General features: G+C 40.9%; 2 protein-coding genes across 5 annotated transcripts in view; one reads left to right on the forward strand and one right to left on the reverse strand.

Annotated features, from left to right (window-relative positions):
• Cpsf100 (cleavage and polyadenylation specificity factor subunit 2) overlaps positions 1–15,883 on the forward strand; it is a 156,693-nt gene extending 140,810 nt beyond the window's left edge. For both annotated transcript variants that reach the window (XM_076182966.1, XM_076182967.1), the window contains 3 exons: positions 2,728–2,792; positions 2,886–3,023; positions 14,966–15,883. In XM_076182966.1, coding sequence (XP_076039081.1) covers positions 2,728–2,792; positions 2,886–3,023; positions 14,966–15,058 — 296 coding nt within the window. In that variant the 3' untranslated portion in view covers positions 15,059–15,883. The remainder of the gene's footprint in view (positions 1–2,727; positions 2,793–2,885; positions 3,024–14,965) is intronic.
• A 91-nt stretch (positions 15,884–15,974) lies between these two features.
• LOC143024166 (hydroxyproline dehydrogenase-like) overlaps positions 15,975–26,904 on the reverse strand; it is a 70,122-nt gene continuing 59,192 nt past the window's right edge. Inside the window, exons 8-9 of one of the 3 annotated variants that reach the window (XM_076182968.1) lie at positions 23,845–24,035; positions 15,975–16,277 (exon numbers count right to left, since the gene is read on the reverse strand). In XM_076182968.1, the coding sequence (XP_076039083.1) occupies positions 16,108–16,277; positions 23,845–24,035 (361 nt within the window). In that variant the 3' untranslated portion in view covers positions 15,975–16,107. Of the gene's footprint in view, positions 16,278–23,844; positions 24,036–26,904 lie in introns of those variants that run through there. The other 2 variants (XM_076182970.1, XM_076182969.1) reach the window with 2 other exon arrangements.

Below are 26,904 nucleotides of genomic sequence, written 5' to 3' on the forward strand. Positions count from 1 at the left end.
TTCCATGCAAAAAGTCCTCCATCCTTGTATCTCCTATGGTTTCCATTTTTCTTAATAGTTTTTTGTGTGGGACTTTATCAAAACCTTTTTATAGATCTAGGAAAGCACAATCAGCCCATCTGTCCCTTTCCTGTATTATATCTAGTGATTTTGAGTAAAAACAGATACAATTTGTGGTACATGATCTTCCCTGTCTAAATCTGAATTGTCTCAGATTTAGTATATTGTTCTCCTCCAGATGTTTTATCAATCTACTTTTTATAACTTTTTCATAGATTTTGGCTACCATGCTTGTAAGGGAAACTTGTCTGTTATTTGTTGGGTCCTCCTTATTTCCTTCTTTACAAATTGGTACAATATAAGCATTTTTCCAGTCTTCTGGTATATTTCCTTGAGTGAGCAACTTACTATGTTATATATTTTGTCTGTTAGTTCTCTTTACATTCTTCTAATATCCAGTTTGCTATTCCATCTGGGCTGTGCAATTTCCTGACATCAAGGTTCATTGTTTGATTCATTATTTCTTTCTGTGTTATTATTATTTTCCTCGTGGGGGTGGATTTCACTTCTCTCCCTTCATCCCGATGTTGTACATTTTCTCTAATGAAAACAAACTTGAAGTGTTTGCTCATGACTTCAGCCATTTCTGTATCTTCTGTGTATTCCATATTCCCATGGCATAGTTTCACTATTTCCTGTTTGATGTGAAACCCATCATTTACTTGAGTGCTGGGGGGAATGACATAGGTAAGTTTGGGAGTGAGGAATTGTTTGCATGGTTCCAGGATGCTCTTGATAAGATAAGGAATAAGGGAGGGATTTCTGTTGTATGTGGAATCCTTCTGAGGTGTAGAGTTGGAGGCATGTGGCATTCCAGGGCTATTGCAATGAATTGCATACATACAACCAAAGGCTTTTTCCCCCTTACAAGGGAGGTAGCCACTCCCACCCATTCCATCCACAACATACTCCACTCCCTCTTATCTTGCCACCCCCTGGAGGACAGGTCATCCCTGCATCTTGCCCACTGCCCTGGGTCAGAAGCAGTGTTGCAAGACACAGCACATCCACAGCAAGGCCGCTTCATTAAATCAGTGACCCCCCCCCCCTCTCTCTCTCTCTCTCTCTCTCTCTCTCTCTCTCTCTCTCTCTCTCTCTCTCTCTCTCTCTCTCTCTCTCTCTCTCTCTCTCTCTCTCTCTCTCTCTCTCTCTCTCTCTCTCTCTCTCTCTCTCTCTCTCTCTCTCTCTCTCTCTCTCTCTCTCTCTCTCTCTCTCTCTCTCTCTCTCTCTCTCTCTCTCTCTCTCTCTCTCTCTCTCCCTCTCCCTCCCTCCCTCCCTCCCTCCCTCCCCTTGAGCGAGAAGTAGGCGTCCTGCAGGTTTTTTTTGGGATAGATTATGTGGGAGTCGGGGGTGGGGTGGGGGCGGGGGGTCGGAATATAGTTTAGGCAATAGAAACAGCTCGTAGAGGGACTGTGAAAAGACCCACCAAATCAGGTGGAGGAAGGATAAACAAAAAGTTTATTATACAAATAGCAGAAGCATTATAAATAAAATTTATTTACTGTAAGGTAAAGCATGCATAGAGAGATTTGAGATCGTAGCTGTTACAAGAATCCTTGATCAATATGTCTGATAGACATATCCTTCCAGAAATTGAAAAAGAAGGATATAAGTTTTTTCACAAGGACAGGGTTGGCAGGAGTGAGGGAGGAGTAGCACTTTTCGTTAGAAATATGATAAACTATATTATCAAGAATTTGAGAGAGTACAGAATCCATTTGTGTGGATATTATAGGCAAAAATAATAAACTTATTATTGGCATCCTATATAGACCTAACCTTAGCATTGAGCAGACTGATCCCCTGATTCATGAAATTTGCAGGGCATCCCAGTACAAAAACATTGTGATCATGGGAGATTTCTGTTATAGAAACATTGATATTTGCTTCTCTCAATCTACATTCTACCTCCACCTCCACTCCTCTTTTATTACTCTCATAAAAACTCTTGACTGCTCTTAACAGCTTTCCTCCTATCCTTTATATCTGCAATGTAAAGAGGAGATTATATGAAGGGATGATTGTGCTGACAACACTATGGGGCAAAGACTTGGAATTTAGGAGAGGCAGAGAGAAGTTTAAATGTGTTTGAGATGTATGTCTGAGAAGTTTGGTAGTGGTTGGATAGAGTGAGAAACAAGGAAGTGAGGAGGAGAGCTGGGGTGGGAAAGGAGATGGCACATAGGGCTAATAAAAGAATATTGGGGTGGTTTGGAGACATTAAAAGAACGAGTGAAGAAAGAAGGGATTTCTCACCATCTCTTTTCCTGCATGAGGGGATGGAGAGGGGGGGTCACTGATTAAGTGAAATGGCCTTGCTGTGGATGTCCCGTGTCTTGCTGCATTTCTTCTGACCCAGGGTAGTGGGTGGGATACAGAGATGACCCATCATCTGCAAGGAGCTAAGATGAGAGGGAGGATAGGGTGGTGGAGGGGAGTGTAATGGGTGTGATTAAATACATGCTGTTTAACTTGGGTACCTCCCTTGTAAGGTATGATAGATAGATATGTGGCAGGGAATGGAAGAATATATATATATATATATTTATCAAGACTCGGATGAAACTGATTTTTTTTTCTACAATGTGAAGATAAAGATATTGGAAGATATTGCAAGAAGTTTTATTATGTGTACTAATTAACTGATACTAAACAATCCATTTACAGTTATATCCAGTGAAACACAAAGAAATGATGACATACCACTTCTGGACGTTATTGAAGATGTTGAGGTAAGTTGGTAGTAATTTTTTAGTTGCACTGAATCATGCAATAGATTTTATTCACTGTCAGAAAATATGCTTTTACTCTTTTATTTCAAACAGATGTTATTGCACAACCCTGTCTTCATTAATGATGTGAGGTTGTCAGATTTCAAGCAAGTATTGAGTCGGGCAGGAATCATGTCAGAATTCAATGCCGGAATTCTTTGGTGTGCCTCAGGAACAGTAGCACTAAGAAGAGTAAGTATTAGTGACAGTTTGTGTATAATCATATCAGATTGTTTTGTGGAGGCATCCTATTGTAGCATTAGGAGGTACAAGTTTTCATGATAGTTTGCATATAATTGTACTGAAAATAGTGGACAAAATTGATAGGGAAGATCACTTTGTCTCAGATGGGAAGTGCAGTCATGAGAAAAAATTGAAAAGACTAGGATTTTTTATGTGATGTAGGTGTTGGATAGGGGGAGGGTGGGTGAATGCCTTGGTTGGTTACCTCCCTTATAAGAGGGAAGAAATCTTTTGTTATATGGATAGGTAGACAAATTATAATTGTCATATTATGATAGGCCTCAGGAACAGTAGTACATACATACATATACCAAAGGCTTTTTTCACCCGTATAAGGGAGGTAGCTAAAAAACATACATACATACGTACATATACCAAGGCTTTTTCCCCCATTCAAGGGAGGTAGCCAAAAAGGGCAAGACATAAAATCATTCCCACCCATTTCATCCCAAAATACACTCCACACCCCTCCCACCCTCCCTCTCATCTGAGCACCTCCTGGATGACGGGTCATCCCTGCACCTTGCCCACCGCCCTGGGTCAGAAGTAGTGTCGCAAGACACAGCATATCCACAGCAAGGCTGCTTCATTAAATCGGTAATCCCCCCCTCTCTGTCCCGCCATGCAGAAAAGGAGAAGATGGGGGAGAAATCCCTTTGGGCTGCATCAAATTATTTCTCACACACTCCCTCACCTCCCCCACCCATTCCACCTCATGCATCACAGCATCATCCATATACAATCATTCTCCATTCACCCCGATCTTCTGTCCTCCACAGACATTCCCCTCTTTCCCAAAGCCCTTTTTACCCCATCCATCCATCTCATCCTAGGTCGACCCCTCATGTTCAGTCCTTCCACCTCTGCCTTCCACACCTCTTTTACAAATCTTTCTTCACTCATTCTTTCCATGTGTCCAAACCATCCCAATACTCTTTCATCAACCCTATCCCAACTCCCTTTCCACCCCCGTTTTCCTCCTCACCTTCTCATTTCTCACTCTATCTAGCCTAGTAACTCCTATCATACTTCTCAGACTGGGGTTACTAGGCTGTAACAGTAGTAATAAGAAGAATATTAATGATAATGTGTATATAATCTTATCAGAGTATAATTGGTAATTTTTAGTGTGCCTCAGAAATAATTGCATTAAGAAAAGTGAGAATTAAGAACTTGGCATAATCATAGTAAAAAGCAGTGCTGGTATTCTCTGGTATTATTTTGATTGATATATGTATGTATTTACCAAGTTGTATCTTATGGGAAGGGGAGCTATGCTTATGGTGTCCCATCTTTGTATCTCAGTGTCTAGTTTGCTCTTAAATTCATGTACAGTTTTTGCACACACTATTGTTTTATCCAGTTTGTTCCAGATATCCACCACTCTGTGTGGATTTTTTATATTTATTATTTTTTCATTTATTTATTTTTTTAAGTCTCTTCTATAATTATATTCTTTGAGTTTCTTATCATGTCTCCTTGTATTTCTCCTATCCCAATTTGATAAGTCCTCTCTATCAAGGATTTCTGTGCCTTTCATGATTCTGTAAAGGGTCAGCATGTTGCCTCTTTTGTCTTCTTTGTTCTAAAGTCGGTAATTACAGTTTAGCCAGTCTCTCACATGACAGATTTGAGAGTGTTGGGGGCATTTTTGTGGCTGTTCTCTGGATTTGTTCAATTTTCTTTATATTCTTTTTGGTACTAGGTGACCATAGTGTAACAGCATACTCCAGTCTAGGCCTTATTAGTGTGACTAGTATTTTTTTTTAACCATTTCTTCATCTAACTAGGTAAAAGCCACCTTTATTGATCGTAGCAAGTTGTAAGATTCTCCGACAATTTTGTATATCTGTTTATTAGGGGGACGGGGGAATGGGGGTTGAGGTAGTGTGTGTGAGCAAATATTTTGACGCAGCCCGAAGGGATTTCTCCCCGTCCTCTCCTTTATATGGGGGGACGGAGAGGGTGGGGTCGCCGATTTAATGAAGCGGCCTTGCTGTGGATGTGCTGTGTCCTGCGACACTGCTTCTGACACAGGGCAGTGGACAGGGTGCAGGGATGACCCGTCATCTAGGAGGTGCTAAGATGGGAGGGAGGGTGGAGGGGTGTGAGGGTGGAGGGGTGTGGAGTGTTTTCGGGGATGGAATGGGTGGGAATGATTTTATGCCTTGTCCTTTTTGGCTACCTCCCTGGTAAGGGGGAGAAAGCCTTGGTATATGTATGTATGTTTATTAGGGGACATGTCATTTGAGATAATTACTCCCAGGTCTTTTTCAGACACCACTTTCTTTACTTAGTTTGTTCCAATTGTATATTGTCCTGATATTCTTGTTTTACTTTTTCTGAACTCCATTATGCTACATTTCTTTATGTTGAAGTCTACTTCCCATTTTTGGCTCCATTTCCAAACCTTGTTTAGGTCCCTCAGTAGTGATTCACAATCTGTTTCAATATAATCTTTCCTTAGTAAATTAGCATCATCTGCAAAGAAGCTCATGTAACAATCCACATCTTCATCCATGTCATTCATATAAAAAGCAAACATTATTGGAGCAATACCGATCTTTGTGGAACTCCACTATTCACCTCCTCCCAAGTTGAATTTTTTTCTCTGAGCACTACTCTCATTTTTCTGCCATGCAAGAAATTCTACAATTTAGTAATTTACCTTATGTTCCTCCTATGTTTTCCATTTTTTCTAAAATAATTGTTTGTGTGGTACTTTGTTGAAGGCTTTTGTAAGTTTAGGAAAGCACAATTAACTCATCTATCCCTTTCTTGTATTATATCTATTAGTCTTGAGTAGAAACAGATTAAATTTGTAGAGCATGATCTTCCCTGTCTGAATCCAAATTGTTTTGGGTTTATTATATTGTTTTCTTCCAGATGTTTTGTCCATCATTTCTTGATCATTTTTTCACAAATTTTGGCTACAGTGCTTATAAGGGAGACCAGTCTGTAATTTGTTGGTTCTTCTTTGTTTCCTTCTTTATATATTGGTACAATATTAGCATGTTTCCAGTCCTTTAGTATAATTTTGTCCATTAATTCTTTTTTACATTCTTTTAGTATCCAATCCGCAATTCCTTCTGGGTCGTGTGATTCCCTTACATCAAGGTTCATTAATTGATCCATTATTTCTTTTTGTGTTAATGTTATTTCCCTCATGGGGGATGATCATACTTCAATTCCCTCATCCCATTGCTGTAATTTTTCTCTAGTGAAAACCGACTTGGAGTGGCTGTTCATGACTTCAGCCATTTCAAAATTTTCTGTATATTCAATTTTTCCATGGTGTTGTTTCACCATTTCCTGTTTATTTTTAAGTTTACCATTCACATCTATAGAATAGTTTGGGTTGATTTTTATATTTTTCTGATATCTTTTTCATAGTTTCTTTTTCCTCTCTGCGTACTTCTACGTATTCATTTCTATGGTTGGTATATATTTGCCACTTGTCCAGTATTTTTTACTTATTTTTCCATCTTTTCAAAGCTTTATCTCTTCTTTCACTTTACTGCATCTTCAGTTGAGCCAGCACTTAATGTACACCTTTCCCTGTTTCTTTCTTGGTATGTATTTATTCAATTCTTCAATATAAATTTTCATTAATATCATCCATTTCTCTTCCACTTGTGTCTCTTTGAAAAAGTTTTCCCAGTTTGCATTTTGAAAGAATTTTTTAAGTTTCCCAAAGTACATTTTGTTGTACATCAGTCTTCCTTTTCTGTATTTCTCATTTCTCTCTATATTTCCTCCATTAGTTCAACCGCTATTGGTATGTGATCACTTTTTCCAAATGGTGTCTTGTACTCAATTTTATCCACAATTTTAGGTTCTGTTATAAATATTAAATCTAATCATGTCAAGTAATACATTTCCCCATAGATCTTCTCCACCTTTCACTGTCATCTCTTCCCAGCAGATTTCTTTGCAGTTAAAATCACCCATAAGTACCAGGTTGCCTCCATCCTTCAGCATCCCATTTAATGAATGCTTTGTATATTCTAACATATTTGCATGCTTGCCCTGTTTCCAAGCACCTGTTTTTGGGGGATATAAATCATCATGAACTTTCTACTTTTCATGTTGCTGTTTTCAACATTTATCATGATCATTTCCACACTGTTTTTACCCTCTATAACTCTCACATTTAAGATTCTCTTGGCCAAAAACATGATTCCTCTGTCCCTGTTTCTCATTTCTGTTTTTAATGCAATAAATATATAACCCATGTCCAACACTATTTAGTGGTATTGAACCCCTTAATTTAATCTCCACAATTCCCATTATGTCAGGTTTTTCTTCTGACAGGTAATAACTTAGGTCACTCAATCCTGAGATTAATCCATTCCATTTTCTTTTCCTTTTGTTTTGTGTACCTTGGTGTACCATTTTATATATATATATATATATATATATATATATTACATATACATTACATTACAGAATATTTTAGGGAGTTGCTAAGTGTGAAGGAGGATAGGGAGGTAAAGATAGTTACAGTGGGAAATGCTAAGAAAATGAGAGTGATGAGTGAGGAAAATGGAGGAGAAATAAGGAAGGATGAAGTGAAGGCAGTTGTTAAGATGATGAAAGCAGGTAAGGCACCTGGTCTGGATGGATGCCATGCAGAATGTCAAAAAAAAAGGAGGTACAGTGATGGTGGACTGGCTGGTTAGGTTATTTAATGTTTGCTGGAGAGAGGGTAGAGTGCCGGACTGGAGGAGTGCCTGTATAGTTCCACTTTACAAGGGAAAAGAGGACAAGTGTGAATGTAGTAGTTTCAGAGGGATTAGGTTGTTAAATGTAGTTGGGAAGGCTTATGGAAGGATCTTGATTGAGAGGATTAGGAGAGGAACAGAGGGAGTAATTGGTGAGGAACAGTGTGGATTTAGGACGGGTAGAGGTTGTGTAGATCAGATCTTTGTGGTAAGACAGATATGTGAGAAAGCTATAGGAAAGGGGAAGGATGTTTTTTGGGCTTTGATGGATCTGGAAAAGGCTTACGATAGGGTAGACAGAAAGGCACTGTGGGAGGTTATGCAGATATATGGGATAGGAGGAAAGCTTCTAGGAGCTGTCAAGAGTTTTTATGAGAGTAGTAGAGCTTGTGTCAGGATTAGAAATGGAGAGAGTGAGTGGTTTGAGGTAAAGGTGGGACTTCGTCAAGGATGCGTTATGCCGCCCTGGCTGTTCAACTTATACATGGATGGGGTAGTGCGAAAGGTAAATGCAAGGGTAGTGGGTAAGGGATTGGACATGGTTAAAGAAAATGGAGAAAAGTGGGAGGTGAGCCAGCTGTTGTTTGCGGACAACACTGCGCTTGTGGCAGGATTGGAGGAGGGATTGAGGAAGTTGGTGACAGAGTTTGGGAGATTATGTGATAGAAGAAAGCTAAAGATAAATGTGGGTAAAAGTAAGGTGATGAGATGTACAAGGGGTGAAAGTGGCAGTAGACTGGAAGTGAGCATTAACCTCTTCAGTACGGGCCTTAAATCTCGCGGGCAGCAGCCGCTGCCAGCCGTATGACGTGTCGTAATAATACTCGCATCATAAAATATAGTCACTGCTTATATCGATCGTTCTCTCTTTCACCTGTGAATTTTGATAACCATAGAAAATGTGATTAAAGACAGTTTAGAGAGTATGTAATTATGCAGGGGCAACTACAATAAATATAATCAAGACGCCAATATGGCAGCCTCGCGTATCCACTTGCTCCTCATGCTGCCTACGTATGTGGCACCGTATGGAAGGGGTTAAGGGAGGAAGTGGATAGTTTTAGATACTTGGGTGCAAATGTAGCAGGAAAAGGTGGAGTGAAGGTGGAGGTAGAATGTAGATTGAGAGAAGCAAGTAAATGCCTTGGTGAACTGAAGAGTGTAATGAGGAATAGACATTTGGGAATGGATGCTAAGAGGAGACTGTATGAAGGAGTAATTGTGCCAAGCACTGTATGGGGCAGAAACATGGAACATAAGAGAGGAAGAGAGAAGGAGTTTGAATGTGTTTGAGATGAGGTGTCTGAGAAGTACGATGGGGGTTACTAGGATAGATAGAGAGAGAAATGAGGAGGTAAGGAGAAGAACGGGGTGGAAAGGGAGTTGTGAGATAGGGCTGATGAAAGAGTATTAGGATGGTTTGGAAACATGGAAAGAATGAGTGAAGAAAGACTAGTAAAAGAGGTACGGAAGGCAGATGTGGAGGGAGTGAACATGAGGGGACGTCCTAGGATGAGGTAGATGGATGGGGTGAAGGGGGCTTTGGGGAAGAGGGGAATGTCTGTTGAGGAAGGACGGGAGAGGACAGAAGACAGGGGTGAATAGAGAATGGTTGTATATGGATGATGTGATGCATGAGGTGGAATGGGCGGGGTGATGGGGGATGAGGTAGTATATGTGAGCAAAATTTGACGCAGCCCAAAGGGATTCTCCCCGTCTTCTCCTTTTATGCATGGGGGGACGGAGAGGGGGGGTCGCCAATTTAATGAAGCGGCCTTGCTTTGGATGTGCTGTGTCTTGCGACACTGCTTGTGACCCAGGGCAGTGGACAAGGTGCAGGGATGACCCGTCATCCAGGAGGTGCTAAGATAAGAGGGAGGGTGGAGGGGTGTGGAGTGTATTCAGGGATGGAATGGGTGGGAATGGTTTTATGCCTTTTCCTTTTTGGCTACCTCCCTTGTAAGGGGGAAAAAGCCTTGGTATATGTCTGTATGTATGTACGTATACCAAAGGCTTTTTCCCCCTTACATGGGAGGTAGCTAAAAGACAAAGGTATAGAAACCACTCCCCTCTTCCCTCCCTCTTATCTTGGCACCTCCTGGATGACGGGTGCATCCCTGCATCCTGTCCACTGCCCTGGGTCAGAAGCAGTGCTGCAAGACAGAGCACAACCACAGCGAGGCCGCTTCATTAATTTGGCGACCCCCCCCTCTCTGTCCCCTCATGCAGAAAAGGAGAAGACAGGGAGAAATGCCTTTGGGCTGTGTCAATTTATTTCTTATACATACTCCCTCACCCCCCATCCCCCACCCATTCCACCTCATGCATCACAGCATCATCCATACCTTTCTCCATTCACCCCTATCTTCTGTCCTCTCCCTTCCTCAACAGACATTCCTCTCTTTCCCAATGCCCCTTTTACCTCATCCATCCATCTCATCCTAGGTCGACCCCTCATGTTCACTCCTTCCACACCTCTTTTACTAATCTTTCTTCACTCATTCTTTCCATGTGTCCAAACCATCTCAATACTCTTTCATCAACCCTATCTCCCAACTCCCCCCACTCTCCTCCTCACCTCCTCATTTTTCACTCTATCCAGCCTAGTAACCCCTAGCTAATTTCTCAAGCACCTCATCTCAAACAGATTCATACTCCTCTCTTATGTTCCATGTTTCTGCCCCATACAGTGCTGTCAGCACCATCACACCTTCATACAATCTCCTCTTAACATCCATTCCCAAATGTCTTATTCTTATTACACTTTTTAATCCTCCAAGGCATTTACTTGCTTCTCTCAATCTACATTCTACCTCCACTCCCCCCTTTCCTGCCACATTTGCACCCAATTATCTAAAACTATCCACTTCCTCCAGTCTCTCTCCCTTAATGCTCACTTCCAGTCTGCTGCTGCTTTCTCCCCTTGTACATCTCATCACCTTATTTTTACCTACTTTAACTTCCTTCTTTTGCACACCCTCCCAAACTCTGTCACTAACTTCCTCAATCCCTCCTCTGATCTACAAGGGGAGAGGGTGGAAGTGAGTATTAAGGGAGAGAAGCTGGAGGAAGTGGATAGTTTTAGATACTTGGATGCAAATGTGGTGGGAAAGGGAGGAGTGGATGTGGAGGTAGAATGTAGATTGAGAGAAGCAAGTAAATGCCTTGGGGGGGATTGAAAAGTGTAATGAGAAATAGACATTTGGGAATGAATGCTAAGAGGAGAGTGCATGAAGGGGTGATTGTGCCAATAGCACTGTATGGGGCAGAAACATGGAACATAAGAGAGAAAGAGTTTAAATGTGTTGAGATGAAGTATGGTAGTGGTTACTAGGCTAGATAGAATGAGAAATGAGGAGGAGAGCAGGGGCAGAAAAGGAGTTGGGAGATAGGGTTGATGAAAGAGTATTAGGATGGTTAGGACACATGGAAAAAATGAGTGAAGAAAGATTAGTTAAAGCAGTGTAGAAGACAGAGGTGGATGGAGTGAACATGAGGGAGTGACCAAGGATGAGATGGATGGATGGGGTAAAGGGAGCATTGGGAAAGAAGGGGATGTCTGTTGTGGAAGGAAGGGAAAAGACAGAAGACAGGGGTGAGTAGAAGGTGATTGTGTATGTATGGTGCTGTGATGCATGGAAGGGAAAGGGTGTGTATGGGGGGTGATGGAGTATCTGTGAATGATATTTTGACGAAGCCCGAAGAGATTTCTCCCCATATTCTCTTTTTCTGCATGAAGGGATGGAGAGGGAGTTGCCAATTAAATGAAGCAGCCTTGCTGTGGATGGGCTGTCATGTTGCATTGCTTCTGACCCAGGGCATTGGACGAGATTCAGGGATGACTTGTCATCTAGAAGGAGCCAAGAAAAGAGGGAGGGAGGGGTAGTGAATGGGAGTAGAGTATGTGGGGATGAAATGGATGGGAGTGGATTTATGCCTTTAACTTTGGCTACTTCCCTTGTAAGTGGGAAAAAGCCCTTGGTGTATGTAATTACCAGAAGATTTCATTTAAGAGATGGTAAGGCCTGTACTGAAATAGTGTATATAAGAACATAAGAGTGAAGGAGACTGCAAGAGACCATAAGGCCTACACTAGGCAGTTCCAAGTCCAGTACCACCTATCATAAAATTGTCTAACCTTTTCATAAAACAACCTTTAGTTTTGCTTACTGTGAAGTTACAAAGTCCATTCCATTCTTTGACTGCTCTGTTGGTAAACCAGTTCTTGCCTATTTCCTTCTTATATCTGAATTTGTCCAATTTGAATCCATTACTGCAAGTTTTGCCCTGTTGTTTTAATATACCTTGTTTGCATCACTCTTGTTAAAGCCCTTGATCCACTTGAACACCTCTATTAGATCACATGTACTCTACATCTTTCCTGAGCCCATGTATCATTTTAGTCATTCCCCTCTGTACTGATTCTAGTGAATTGATATCCATTCTATAGGATGGAGAGAAAAAATGTACTGCATAGTCAAAGATGGTTCTAACTAAAGCCAGATAGAGTTTGATAACTACCTCAGAATGTCTATTCATAGGGTTCCTAGTAATGACAAACATTTTGTACTGATAACTGTCCAGTTTGCAACACATCATCCCATACTATACAATACATTATGGAGGACTGAATATTCAAATGAAGGAATGTGTAATATCTTAAACAATTATTTTAGCTCGGTATTCGTAAACGAAACACCTCAAGGTGAATTCCAAACTGAAACCTGTGAAAAGTCTAGGGTAAACTTACTCGGTACGGTAAATATAACAAAAGAAAAAATTAAAAGGTGTATAGACAAACTCAAAGTTAATAAAACACCAGGGCCTGACGGTTGGCATCCAAGAATCTTAAAGGAAATGAAAAATGAGATTGTTGTTCCATTAGAAATTATTTTCAAGAAATCCATCATATCCGGAGATGTCCCAAGAGAATGGAAGCTAGCTAACGTTACTCCCATATTCAAAAGAGGTGACAAAAAGAAACCAAATAACTATAGGCCTATAAGTTTGACTTCAATCGTAGGAAAAATAATGGAAACTATCATCAGAGATGCTATCGAACATCATTTAGAAAGTAACCGTTTGATAAATGATAGCCAGCATGGTTTCAGACGGAAACGTTCTTGCGTGACTACCTTACTCGAATTCTACAACACAGTTATCTCGAATTATGACAAAAGAAACAATATAGATTTAGTATATCTAGACTTTGCAAAAGCTTTTGATACCGTCCCACACGAAAGACTACTTACTAAATTAGCTTTGCATGGAATAAGTGGTAGCCTATTAGGTTGGACTAGTAATTGGTTGAATGATCGAAAACAGAGAGTTGTTTTAAATGGAAAAACTTCTGAATGGAAAAGTGTTGCAAGTGGAGTTCCTCAGGGTTCCGTTCTTGGGCCACTTCTATTCATAGTATATATAAATGATATAGACCATGGACTAAAATCTACTGTTTCCAAATTTGCTGATGATACAAAACTGTGCGGAGTGGCAAATGATCACTCAAACCAATTAGATATTCAAGAAGATTTAGATCAATTACAGCAATGGTCTGAAAAGTGGCTAATGAAATTTAACACAAGTAAATGCAAGGTAATGCACATAGGTAAAAATAACAGTAAGTACGATTACAAGTTATTTGGAAATTCGTTAACAAAAGTGGATAGTGAAAAAGATCTCGGCGTAATTATCAGTAACTACCTCAAATCATCCAAGCAGTGTATTTCAGCCTCTGAGAAAGGGAATAAGATTCTAGGACTGATTGCGCGATCTTTTGATTTCAAAAGTCCATCACTCATTAACAAGCTATATAAATCGTTAGTTCGTCCACATTTGGAATATGCTGTTTCCGTATGGTCACCGAATCTCATTAAAGACATTGACAGATTGGAAAGAGTACAACGGCGAGCCACAAAACTGATTCCAAATATAAAAAATAAATCATATGAAAATCGACTAAAACATATGAATCTGTTTTCCCTAAAAAAGCGTAGACTCAGAGGTGACTTGATACAGGTCTTTAACCCCTTCCATACGGTGCCGCACACGTAGGCGTCATGGACTTAGATCTCGGTGGCAGCAGCCAATGCCAGCCGTACGACGTGTCGTAATAATACTCGCATCATAAAATATAGTCACCGCTTGTATCGATCGTTCTCTCTTCACCCGTGAATTTTGATAACCATAGAAAATGCGATTACAAAAGAATTAGAAAGAATGTCATTATGGAGGGGCGACTACAATAAATATAATCAAGACGCCGATATGGCAGCCTCGCGAATACACTCGCTCCCCATGACGCCTACGTGTGCGGCACCGTATGGAAGGGGTTAAAATTCTAAAGGGAATTGACAACATCAAAAGTGACCAAATTTTTACATTGAATGAGAATCAGACAAGAAACAATGGTCTTAAACTCTCCGGAAATAGATTCAATTTGGAAGTAGGTAGAAACAACTTTGCCAACCGTGTAGTTAATGAATGGAATAAACTTCCTGCACAGGTAGTGCAATGTAGTTCAGTTCAAAGCTTTAAGAATCATTTAGATAAATACCTAAGTAAGATGCTGTAATGATTATAATTTATCTTATATTATTTGTTTTTGTTTTGTTATCATTTGTCTGTCTGATTTTTATTTATTATTAGTTATATGTCAATTTATTATTATTTACTATTTACCTGTTTGTTTATTATTTAACTATACCTATGCATTTATTTATGTATTTTATTTGTTATTTACATTATCATAGTTTTTATTTATTATTTTATTATTAATATGATTTTTTTTTTCGCATCCGACCTAGATATGGATCAAAAGGTCTCCTGTTGGCATGCTCCGCCTTTGTAATCCTTTGTAATCCTTTGACTGCATTGTACACAATCACAGATGCCATCAACGCAGTATGCACTCTATAAAGGATTTGTGGGATAACTGTATTCCAGCCATGTCATTCCTCAGGGAGATGGGACTGCTCGCCCAGATAGTCTAGGGAACAACAACAATTTTGTTGTCTCTGGTGTGGCATATATCTGGATTATAGCTCACAAGACTGCACATGATTCCCTAAGTTTTATTGTTTATCCCCCACAGATGATGTTGAGTTCTAATATTTCCTAATAGAAATATATCCTTCTCTTTCCTTCATATTGTTCTCTTATTTTCAGCAAGAGGCTGGACACATTGCTATTGAAGGTCCTATCAGTGAGGATTATTACAAGATTCGGGAGCTTCTCTACGCCCAGTATGCAATTATATAGAGTGTCAGGGAAGTAAGGTTTTTACATTTATGAATCTTTTCTATTTGAAGGTATATTTTAGTATCACTGTGTACATGTCCTAGGTGAAGTAACATCTGGTGTATAAATGTGTGTTCTTTGTTATTAGAATTTTAATTAAAAAAATAATGTTGCATCGAGTTTTACTAAATGGAAACTCTCTGTCCCACATCTGATAGTACTTCTTCCTCCCACAGATTTCTATGGGATGAAATTTTAGATTTTTGTCAGTATTGTATTAGTGTGGGACTGTTTATATCACTGACTGAAATTGGTAGAAGGGGAACAGTCAATGGTTGTGAGATCTCTGTGTTTGAAAAGGTGTAAGAAATATAGGTGAAGTAGATTGAGAGAGAGAGATCTTGGGCCCAGTCCAGAGAGCAAGAATCAGGCCCTCAAGGTGAGGGGACCGATTTAGTTTTGTAAATGGACAGCTTTGCTCTCCATCATGCAGGACCACCACATGCAAGTACCTGTCATCGGTCCCAATTAAAGAAATATGTGGATATATGAAAGGTTATCACTGGAGACATGCATCAGTAAACAATGTACAAAACCATGTTTATTGTTCTTAATATTAAGGTCTGTATTACTGATTTGTTTTCAGGGAAAAAAAATTGTCTCAATATTTTTCATACTTGAGTTGGGTGGCGGCCGTCCCAAAGGGGGGACTGACTGCAAACCGCACAGGCCTAGGGATACGAGGTACAAGTGAGAACAGAGACCAACTGACCCAGACTGTGTTTTAAATGACTGATGTTCATATGTAAAGGTACATTCAGGTGTTAATACACAATATAATTTTGACATGTATTTGATTTTCCTTTTCCATTTAATTAGGAATAGTATGACTTATTTTCAGGCTATGTCATAATTAGAATATTTAAACATATGTAGGATACTTTACAGTATCTATTGTTTTGAGTTCCATTTATTGAGTACCTCCCTGTGGATGCAGACAGTAGTTACCTATTTTCCTCATATATCACTTACAATTAATAACAATAATAATTGTAGAGTGGTTGTAACTATCACTTTCTGAAACTAAGTCTTCTAAGAAGCTCCCTTGAAATAAGTTGTCTCTCCCTGCGGGCGCCTTTCATTACAGCTCGGTTCTCATTTGCCCTTCGTGATAGGTAGGGTAAGACTTCACTGATGCTTCCATAAGGTACAGATTTGTACACAAGGTATCCACTTTTGGCTGTTAAAGAAATAAGCAAGCAGAAAAATTAAGCATTAGTATTCTAACCTTGTCTGGGGTATTGACTGCAGGTTATTGTGGGATTAAAAGTTGCTAAGTACCATGCAGCTGATACTTTAGGGTCTATATAGGGTGCCCCTATGGACCAGAGCCACACATTTTGTCTGTGATAGAGGAAATCTCTATTCATAGAGAAATGATGATACTTTATTATACTGTGACTGTCACTCTGTTATGCTGTCACCCCAATCTTGTTACTGTCCTGTACCATTTCTCTGAATTAAATATTCATTTTCTCATTTTGCCGAACCCAGAGGGGGGGGGGTAAGAATACTGCCACCAAGTCTTTCCACTTGAGTCGTATGAGGCGACAAAAACACATAGGATAGGACTATGCATCCTTCTCTCTGTAGCCCCAAAGGGGACATTCCTAAAAAAAAGTAAAGGCATAAGAGGGTCTGGGAGGAGTTTTCTGACTAGTACCGTAATGTTTGGTTCTTTTAATGTGCATGGATGTGGTACAGATGAGAGTAAAAGGGAAGAGATAGGCAGTATGTTTCTGAGAAGAAAGATGGATGTGTTGGCATTGAGTGAAACTAAGTTGAAAGGGAGGGGCATGTTTGAGTTTGGGAGTATAGATAGGAGGATCTCAAGAATGAATAGAGGATAAGAGAGAGAAGGAGTGGCTATACTAGAAAGTGAAGAGATAGGTAAACGTGTAGTGGAGTGGAAGAAGGTTTCTTCAAGGCTAATGTGGATGAAGGTGAAACTGGGAATGGAGATGTGAGTTTTTGTAAGTGCATATGGGCCTGGTAGTGAGAAGAGTGCAGAGGAAAGGAAGGCTTTTTGGATAGATTTAAATGAGTGCATAGAGGAATTAGGGAGAAATGTCAGTATAGTGGTATTGGGAGACCTTAATTCTAGGGTAGGAAATGAACCAATAGAAAGAGTGGTTGGTAAGTGTGGAGTTCTGGCAGAAAATCGTAGTGGAGATGGGTCTAGAGAGGTGATAGCAAATACAGTGTTTATGAAGAAAGTCAAACATAAGTACACATGGAAGAGGGTGGTGGATGGAAAGGTGGTAGATAGAGCATTAATGGACTATGTAGTAGGAACCAGGAGTATAGTAGGAAGAGTTTTAGATGTACATGTTCTAAGGGGAGAGAGTGTGGGAATCTCAGACAATTTTTTGGTAGAAGGTAAGTTGAGAGTGGAGGATAGATGGAGAAAGAGGAAAAGGACAGAAGGTAGGGGCTTAAAGTGAACTGCTTAAATGATGAAGAAAAGGAGAAGGAGTACAAGAAGAAGCTGAGAGAGGAGTGGGATGTAGTGAAGGATAGAGTAGACCTAGGAGTGGAGGAAGAATGGGGATGGTTCAAGGAGGAAGTCACAAGGTGTGCAAAGATGGTGTGTGGAACAAGGAGATTTGGAGGAAATAGAATGAAGGGTAGTGAGTGGTGGGATGCAGAAGCAAAGGTTGTAAAAGAGAAGAAACAAGCTTTTGGAGGTTGGTTACAAAATAGGAAGAGAGAATCATATGAGAATTACAAAGAAAAGAGAAGAGAAGTAAAATATAAGATAAAGGAGGCAAAGAGGAGAGCATATGTGAAATGGAGTAAGATTATGACAGAAAATATTGAAAGTAATAGAAAGATGCGTGGAAAGAAATTAACCCCTTCCATACGGTGCCGCACACGTAGGCGTCATGGGGAGCGAGTGTATTCGCGAGGCTGCCATATCGGCGTCTTGATTATATTTATTGTAGTCGCCCCTCCATAATGACATTCTTTCTAATTCTTTTGTAATCGCATTTTCTATGGTTATCAAAATTCACGGGTGAAGAGAGAACGATCGATATAAGCGGTGACTATATTTTATGATGCGAGTATTATTACGACACGTCGTACGGCTGGCATTGGCTGCTGCCACCGAGATCCAAGTCCATGACGCCTACGTGTGCGGCACCGTATGGAAGGGGTTAAGAGAGGAAGAGGAGGCGAATCAAGTAGAGAAGAAAGGGTAAAAGGTGCAGGTAGATGATAATGGCAGAGAAGGTATTAAGAGGAAAATGGGCAGAATATTTTTGGGAGTTGCTAAATGTGAAGGAGGATAGGGAGGGAAAGGTAGTTGCGATGGGAAGCGCTAAGAAAATGAGAGTGATGATTGAGGGAAATGGAGAAGTAAGGAAAATTGAGGTGAAGGTAGTTGTTAAGATGATGACAGTAGTAAGGCACCCTGGGTTGGATGGGTGTCATGCAGATTATCTAAAAAAAAAAAAAAAAAAAGGAGGAAAAGTGATGGTGGGCTGGCTGGTGAGGTTATTTAATGTTTGTTTAAGAGAGGGTAGAGTGCCGGAGGACTAAAGGAGTGCCTGTATAATTCCACTTTACAAGGGAAAATGGGACAAGGGTGACTGTAATAGTTTTGGAGGGATCAGTTTGTTAAGTGTAGTTGGGAAGGCTTATGGGAGGGTTTTGATTGAAAGGATTAGGAGAGGGAGTAATTAGTGAGGAACAGTGTGGATTTAGGATAGGTAAGGGTTGCATGGATCAGATTTTTGTATTTACCTAGTTATATTAATGTTTGCTGGAGAGAGGGTAGAGTGCCGGAGGACTGGAGGAGTGCCTGTCTAGTTCCACTTTACAAGGGAAAAGGGGACAAGTGTGAATGTGGTAGTTTCAGAGGGATTAGCTTGTTAAGTGTAGTTGGGAAGGCTTATGGGAGGATCTTGATTGAAAGGATTAGGAGAGGAACAGAGGGAGTAATTGGTGAGGAACAGTGTGGATTTAGGATGGGTAGAGGTTGTGTAGATCAGATTTTTGTGGTAAGACAGATCTGTGAGAAGGCTATAGGAAAGGGGAAGGATGTTTTTTGGGCTTTTATGGATCTGGAAAAGGCCTACGATAGGGTAGACAGAAAGACACTGTGGGAGGTTATGCAGATATATGGGATAGGAGGAAAGCTTCTAGGAGCTGTCAAGAGTTTTTATGAGAGTAGTAGAGCTTGTGTCAGGGTTAGAAATGGAGAGAGTGAGTGGTTTGAGGTAAAGGTGGGACTTCGTCAAGGATGTGTTATGTCGCCCAGGCTGTTCAACTTATACATGGATGGGGTAGTGCGAGAGGTAAATGCAAGGGTAGTGGGTCAGGGATTGGAGATGGTTAAAGAAAATGGAGAAAAGTGGGAGGTGAGCCAGCTGTTGTTTGCGGACGACACTGCGCTTGTGGCAGGATCGGAGGAGGGATTGAGGAAGTTGGTGACAGAGTTTGGGAGAGTATGTGATAGAAGGAAGCTAAAGATAAATGTGGGTAAAAGTAAGGTGATGAGATGCACAAGGGGTGAAAGTGGCAGTAGACTGGAAGTGAGCATAAAGGGAGAGAGACTGGAGGAAGTGGATAGTTTTAGATATTTGGGTGTAAATGTGGCAGGAAAAGGTGGAGGTAGAATGTAGATTGAGAGAAGCAAGTAAATGCCTTGGTGGATTGAAGAGTGTAATGAGGAATAGACATTTGGGAATGGATGCTAAGAGGAGACTATATGAAGGAGTGATTGTGCCAACAGCACTGTATGGGGCAGAAACATGGAACATAAGAGAGGAAGAGAGGAGGAGTTTGAATGTGTTTGAGATGAGGTGTCTGAGAAGTATGATGGGGGTTACTAGGCTAGATAGAGTGGGAAATGAGGAGGTGAGGAGGAGAACAAGGGTGGAAAGGGAGTTGGGAGATAGGGTTGATGAAAGAGTATTAGGATGGTTTGGACACAGAAAGAATAAGTGAAGAAAGACTAGTAAAAGAGGTATGGAAGGCAGATGTGGAGGGAGTGAACATGAGGGGACGTCCTAGGATGAGGTGGATGGATGGGGTGAAGGGGGCTTTGGGGAAGAAGGGAATGTCTGTTGAGGAAGGACGGGAGAGGACAGAAGACAGGGGTGAATGGAGAATGGTTGTATATGGATGATGATGTGATGCATGAGGTGGAATGGGCAGGGGGATGGGGTATGAGGTAGTATATGTGAGCAAAATTTGATGCAGCCCGAAGGGATTTCTCCCTCTCTTCTCTTTTTATGCATGGGGGGACGGAGAGGGTGGGTCGCCGATTTAATGAAGCGGCCTTGCTGTGGATGTGCTGTGTCTTGCGGCACTACTTCTGACCCAGGGCAGTGGGTGAGATGCAGGGATGACCTATTATCTAGGAGTAGCCAAGATAAAAGGGAAGGAGGGGGTGAATGTGAGTGGAGTATGTAGACATGGAATGGGTGGGAGTGGATTTTAGGCCTTTGTTTTTTGGTTACCTGCCTTGTAAAGGAGAACATTGATATATGTATGTACTCTAAAATGCCTAGGGTAGACAGGAAGCCACTGTGGTAGGTATTGCAGATGTATGGGATAGGAGGAAAGCTTTAAGAGCACTCAAAAGTACAAGAGTAGTAGAGCTTGTGTTAGAATCAGAAATGGAGACAGTGAGTGGTTTGAGGTTGGAGTGGAACTTTGTCAGGGATATATTATGTTGCCTTGGCTGTTCAATTTATACATGGATGGAGTGCTGTGAGAGGTAAATGCAAGAGTAGTGGGTCAGGGATTAGAGATGGTTAAAGAAAATGGAGAAAAGTGGGAGATAAGCCAGCTGTTGTTTGCTGATGACACTGTATTTATAGCAGGATCAGAGGAGAGATTGAGGAAGTTAGTGACAGAGTTTGGGAAGGTGTGTGAAGTCGAAGATAAATGTGGGTAAAGATAAGATGATGAGATGTACAAGGGGAGAAAGTGGCAGCAGAATGGAAGTGAGTGTTAAGGGAGAGAGACTAGAGGAAATGGATACTTTTAGATACTTGGATGTGAATGTGGCAGGAAAGGGAGGAGTGGAGGTTGAGGTAGAATGTCATTTAAGAGAAGCAAGTAAATGCCTTGAGGGATTAAAAGTGTAATGAGAAATAGACATTTGAGAATGGATGCCAAGAGACTGTATGAAGGAGTGATTGTGCTGACAGCACTGTATGGGACAGAAACATGGAACATAAGAGAGGAAGGGAGGAAGAGTTTGAATGTATTTACCTAGTTGTATTTTACGGGACGGGAGCTATGCTTATTGTGACCCGTTTTCGTATCTCCCCACATCCAGTTTATTCTTGAACTCGTGTATAGTGTTTGAGATGAGGTGCATGAGAAGTATGATAGGGGATACTAGGCTGGATAGAGTAAGAAACAAGGAGGTGAGGAGGAGAACAGGTTTGGAAAAGGAGTTAGGAAATAGGGTCGATGAAATAGTATTGGGAGTGGTTTGGACACATGAAAATAATGAGTGAAGAAAGATTAGTAAAAGGTGTGGAATGCAGAAGTGGAAGAAGTGAACATGAGGGGGTGCCCAAGGATGAAGAGAAGAAATAAGAAATGATGAGGTGAAAACAGTTATTAAAATAATGAGAGCAGGTAAGGCACCTGGGTTAGATGGTTGTCATGCGGAGTGTCTGAAAAAGGGGGGTACAGTGATGGTGGACTGGCTGTTGAGGTTGTTTAATATTTGTTTAAAAGAGGGTAGAATGCCAGAGGACTGGAGGAGTGCATATATAGTTCCACTTTAAAAGGGGAAAGGGGAGAAGTGTGAATGTAGTAATTTCAGAGGGATCAGTTTGTTAAGTGTAGTTGGGAAGGCTTTGAGGGTTTTGATTGAGAGGATTAGGAGAGGAACAGAGGGAGTAATTGGTGAGGAACAGTGTGGGTTTGGGACAGGTAGGGGTTGCGTGGCTCAGATATTTGTGGTAAGGCAGATATGTGAGAAAACATTAGGAAGAGGTAAGGATGGTTTTTGGAAAAGGCTTATGATAGGGTAGACAGAAAGGCACTGTGGGAGGTAGCACAGATATATGGGATAAGAGGAAAGCTTTTAAAAGCACCCAAGAGTTTTTACAAGAGTAGTAGAGCCTGTGTTAGAATTAGAAATAGAGATTAAGTGGATGGATATAAAAGTGGGATTTCACCTGGGATGTGTTATGTTGCCTTGGCTGTTCAATTCATACATGGATGGGGTGGTGCAAGAGATAAATGCAAAGGTAATGGGTTGGGGAATGGAGATGGTTAAAGAAAAAGAAAAGTGGGAGATAAATTAATTGTTGTTTGCTGACAACACAGTTTGTAGCAGGATCAGAGAAGGGATTAAAGAAGTTAGTGTTGGAGTCTGGGAAAGTGTGTGAAAGGAGGTTGAAGATGAATGTGGGTAAAAGTAAGGTGATGAGATCTACAAGGGGAGAATGTGGCAACAAATTGGAGGCGATTATTAAAGGAGAGAGACTGGAGGAAGTTTTTATATACAGTACTTGGATGCGAATGTGGCAGGAAAGGGAGGAGTGGAGGTTGAGGTAGAATTTAGTTTGAGAGAAGCAAGTAAATGCCTTAGGGGATTAAAAAGTGTAATGAGAAATAGACATTTGGGAATGGATGCTAAGAGGAGATTGTATAAAGGAGTGATTGTGCTGACAGCACTGTATGGGACAGAAACATGGAATATAAGAGAGGAGTTTGAATGTGTTTGAGATGAGCAGCCTGAGAAGTATGGTAGGGGTTACTAGGCTAGATAGATTGAGAAACGAGGAGGTGAGGAGGAAAGTAGGGGTGGAAAGAGATGGGAGACAAGGTTGATGAAAGAGTATTGGGATGGTTTGCACACATGTAAATAATGAGTGAAGAAAGGTTAGTGAAAGGTGGATGGAGTGAACCTGAGGGGGTGACCAAGGATGAGATGGATGGATGGGGTTTTAAAAGGGGCATTGGGAAAAAGTGAAATGTCTGTTGAGGAAGGAAGGTAGAAGACAAGATAGGGGTGAATGGAGAATGTGTATGGATAATGCTGTGATGCATGGAAGGGAGTGGGGGGAATGGGATGAGAGAGTATGTGTAAATTATATTTTGACACAGCCCAAAGGGATTTCTCCCTTCTATTTTTCTACATGAGGGGGAAGGGGGGGTGGGTCGCCAAGTAAATGAAGCAGCCTCACTGTGGATGTGCTGTGTCTTGTGACACTGCTTCTGACCCAGGGCAGTGGGTGAGATGCAGGGATGACCTATTATCTAGGAGGAGCCAAGATAAAAGGGAAGGAGGGGGTGAATGTGAGTGGAGTATGTAGACATGGAATGGGTGGGAGTGGATTTTAGGCCTTTGTTTTTTGGTTACCTGCCTTGTAAAGGAGAACATTGATATATGTATGTACTCTAAAATGCCTAGTAATCTATAGACACTGCTGTTGTTCAGTTTTGTTTATTGTCTATTTAAGACTAAGTTTAATAGTGATAAAAACTAGATAAATTTGATCACCTTGATTCACACTAGTCCATACAAAAATAGGTTATAGTCCTACACTAGGTACAAATATGAACACTGCATGTAAGATAGTTGATAGCATAATAATCTCACTAGCTTAAGTAAACTTGCAGTATAACAGTTGAAACCATCTTATGTTAAGTCATTATTACTATACTCATTTTATGTGATTTATTCTGGCTGTCACCAAGAGATTTCATTCATTCAGGTAAAGTATTTTGCAACTAGAGTGTTGAAATAAACATTTGGTTTTTCATACCTAAGGGAACAGAGATATTTTCAGCCATGCCGAAGACTTGCCCAAAGATGACATTGCCTTGTCTTGGGTCAAGGCCAAGCTTTTTCATGTAGGAAGCACCAATGGAAACTGATTCCTCATTATGTGTGGCGATGATCATACTTCGGGTGTTGGGGTGTGCTTGGATCTCATCCAGCATAAAACACATAAGTCTGTTGTTAAAGAGTCACATTGATTATAAGGCCAATGGGATCTCCATATTTTGTTTTTTCAAGTAATTGATTTGTGTATATTTACTGATGTATTTCTGGAGTGGGAGGTCTTCAGAATAAAGTTATGAATGAATGGATCAATCCCTTGCTTCAGGTCTGTTATGCAAGAGACCAATGATTCCCAGGTAACTGGCAACAACCACCAGATTAGATTGTAAGTCACTCAAAGAATAAATATCGTATTGTCTGGGTATGGATAGGGTGGGGGATTGTAAGATGATATATATAGTGCCTTCTGTGTAATAAGAATATAACACAAGAATGGTGGAGACTACAAGAGACCATAAGGCCTACACTAGACAGTTCTGTGTCCATTACCACCTATCATATCCATAATTTTATTTAACCTTCTCTTAAAACAACTTATAATGTCAGCATTCACTATACTCCATTCCAATAAGAAATTACACTTGATATCTGCTGTGCAGCTCTGTACAGTTGGTAGTCCTACAGATTCCCACAAGTCTTCATACCCGATACCAGCTGATATGATGTTACTTTACTCAGTGATTTAACAAGCATTTTTGCTCTATGTTTGATAGTGTAAATTATATAATCAACAATCATACTATTCTCTTGTATGTAGCCAATTTATATCTCTATTTTTGTTACCTTTTTGAGTACACTCAAACAATCTACCTACCATTTCCACAGATTATTGATAAATTCACATTACATATAAATAGTCTCTGGAAAGAATGATATACCAAGGCTTTTTCCCCCTTGCAAGTGAGGTAGTCAAAAAGAAAAAGGCATAAAACCATTCCCACCCATTCCATCCCTAAATACACTCCACCGCCTCCACCCTCCCTCTTATCTTAGCACCTCCTGGATGACAGGTCATCCCTGCACCTTGTTCACTGCCCTGGGTCAGAGGCAGTGTCACAAGACACAGCACATCCACAACAAGGCCACTTCATTAAATCGGTGACCCCCCTCTCCGTCTGCCCATGCAGAAAAGGAGAAGACGGGGAGAAATCCCTTCTGGCTGCGTCAAATTTTTCTCACACATACTACCTCACCCCCATCACCCCACCCACTCCACCTCATGCATCACAACATCATCCATATACAACCATTCTCCATTCACCCGTCTTCTGTCCTCTCCCGTCCTTCCTCAACAGACATTCCCCTCTTCCCCAAAGCCCCCTTCACCCCATCTCTCCATTTCATCCTAGGATGCCCCCTGATGTTCACTCCCTCCATATCTGCCTTCAATACCTCTTTTACTAGTCTTTCTTTACTCATTCTTTCCATGTGTCCAAACCATCCTAATACTCTTTCATTAACCCTATCTCCCAGCTCCCTTACCACCCCTGTTTTCCTCCTTACCTCCTCATTTCTCACTATCCAGCCTAGTAACCTCTATCATACTTCTCAGACACCTCATCTCAAAGACATTCAAACTCCTTCTCTCTTCCTCTCTTATGTTCCATGTTTCTGCCCCATACAGTCTCCTCTTAGCATCCATTCCCAAATATCTATTCCTCATTACACTTTTTAATCCAACAAGGCATTTACTCGCTTCTCTCAATCTACATTCTGCCTCCACCCCCACTCCACCCTTTTCTGCTACATTTATGCTCAAGAATCAAAAACTATTCACTTCCTCCAGTTGCTCTCCCTTAATGCTCACTTCCAGTCTGCTGCCACTTTCACCCCTTGTACATCTCATCACCATACTTTTACCCACATTTATCTTTAATTTTCTTCTTTCACACACTCTCCCAAACTCTGTCACCAACTTCCTCAATCCCTCCTCTGATCCTGCTACAAGCGCAGTGTCATCCGCAAACAACAGCTGGCTCACCTCCCACTTTTCTCCATTTTCTTTAACTATCTCCAATCCCTGACCCACCACCCTTGCATTTACCTCTCGCACCACCCCATCCATGTATAAGTTGAACAGCCAGGGAGACATAACACATCCCTGACGAAGTCCCACCTTTACCTCAAACCACTCACTCTCTCCATTTCTAATCCTGATACATGCTCTACTACTCTCGTAAAAACTCTTGACAGCTCCTAAAAGCTTTCCTCCTATCCCGTATATCCGCAAAACCTCCCACAGTGCCTCCCTGTCTACCCTGTCATAAGCCTTTTCCAGATCCATAAAGGCCCAAAAAACATCCTTACCTTTACCTATAGCTTTCTCACATATCTGTCTTACCACAAAAATCTGATCTACACAACCTCTACCTGTCCTAAATCCACACTGTTCCTCACCAATTACTCCCTCTATTCCTCTCCTAATCCTCTCAATCAAGATCCTCCCATAAGCCTTCCCAACTACACTCAACGAGTTAATCCTTCTGAAACTACTACACTCACACTTGTCCCCTTTTCCCTTGTAAAATGGAACTATACAGGCACTCCTCCAGTCCTCTGGCACTCTACCCTCTCTCCAGCAAACATTAAATAACCTCACCAGCCAGTCCACCATCACTGTACCTCCTTTTTTTTTTAGACATTTTGCATGGCATCCATCCAGACCAGGTACCTTACCTGCTTTCATCATCTTAACAACTGCCTTCACTTCATCCTTCCTTATTTATCCTCCATTTTCCTCACTCATGGTCATTTTCTTAGCACTTCCCACTGCAACTATCTTTCCCTCCATATCCTTCACATTTGGCAACTCCCTAAAATACTCTGCCCATCTTCCCCTCACTGCCTTCTCTTCCATTATCATCTCTCCATCTGCACCTTTTACCTTTTCTTTTCTTCTTGATTCGCCTCCTCTTCCTCTCTTCATTTCTTTCCAAAACATCTTTTTATTACTTTCAAAATTTTCTGTCATACTCTTACC

Source organism: Oratosquilla oratoria, chromosome 3 (genome assembly GCF_046742065.1).
Source record: "Oratosquilla oratoria isolate Oo_2021 chromosome 3, ASM4674206v1, whole genome shotgun sequence".
In the NCBI taxonomy this organism is placed as follows: domain Eukaryota; kingdom Metazoa; phylum Arthropoda; class Malacostraca; order Stomatopoda; family Squillidae; genus Oratosquilla; species Oratosquilla oratoria.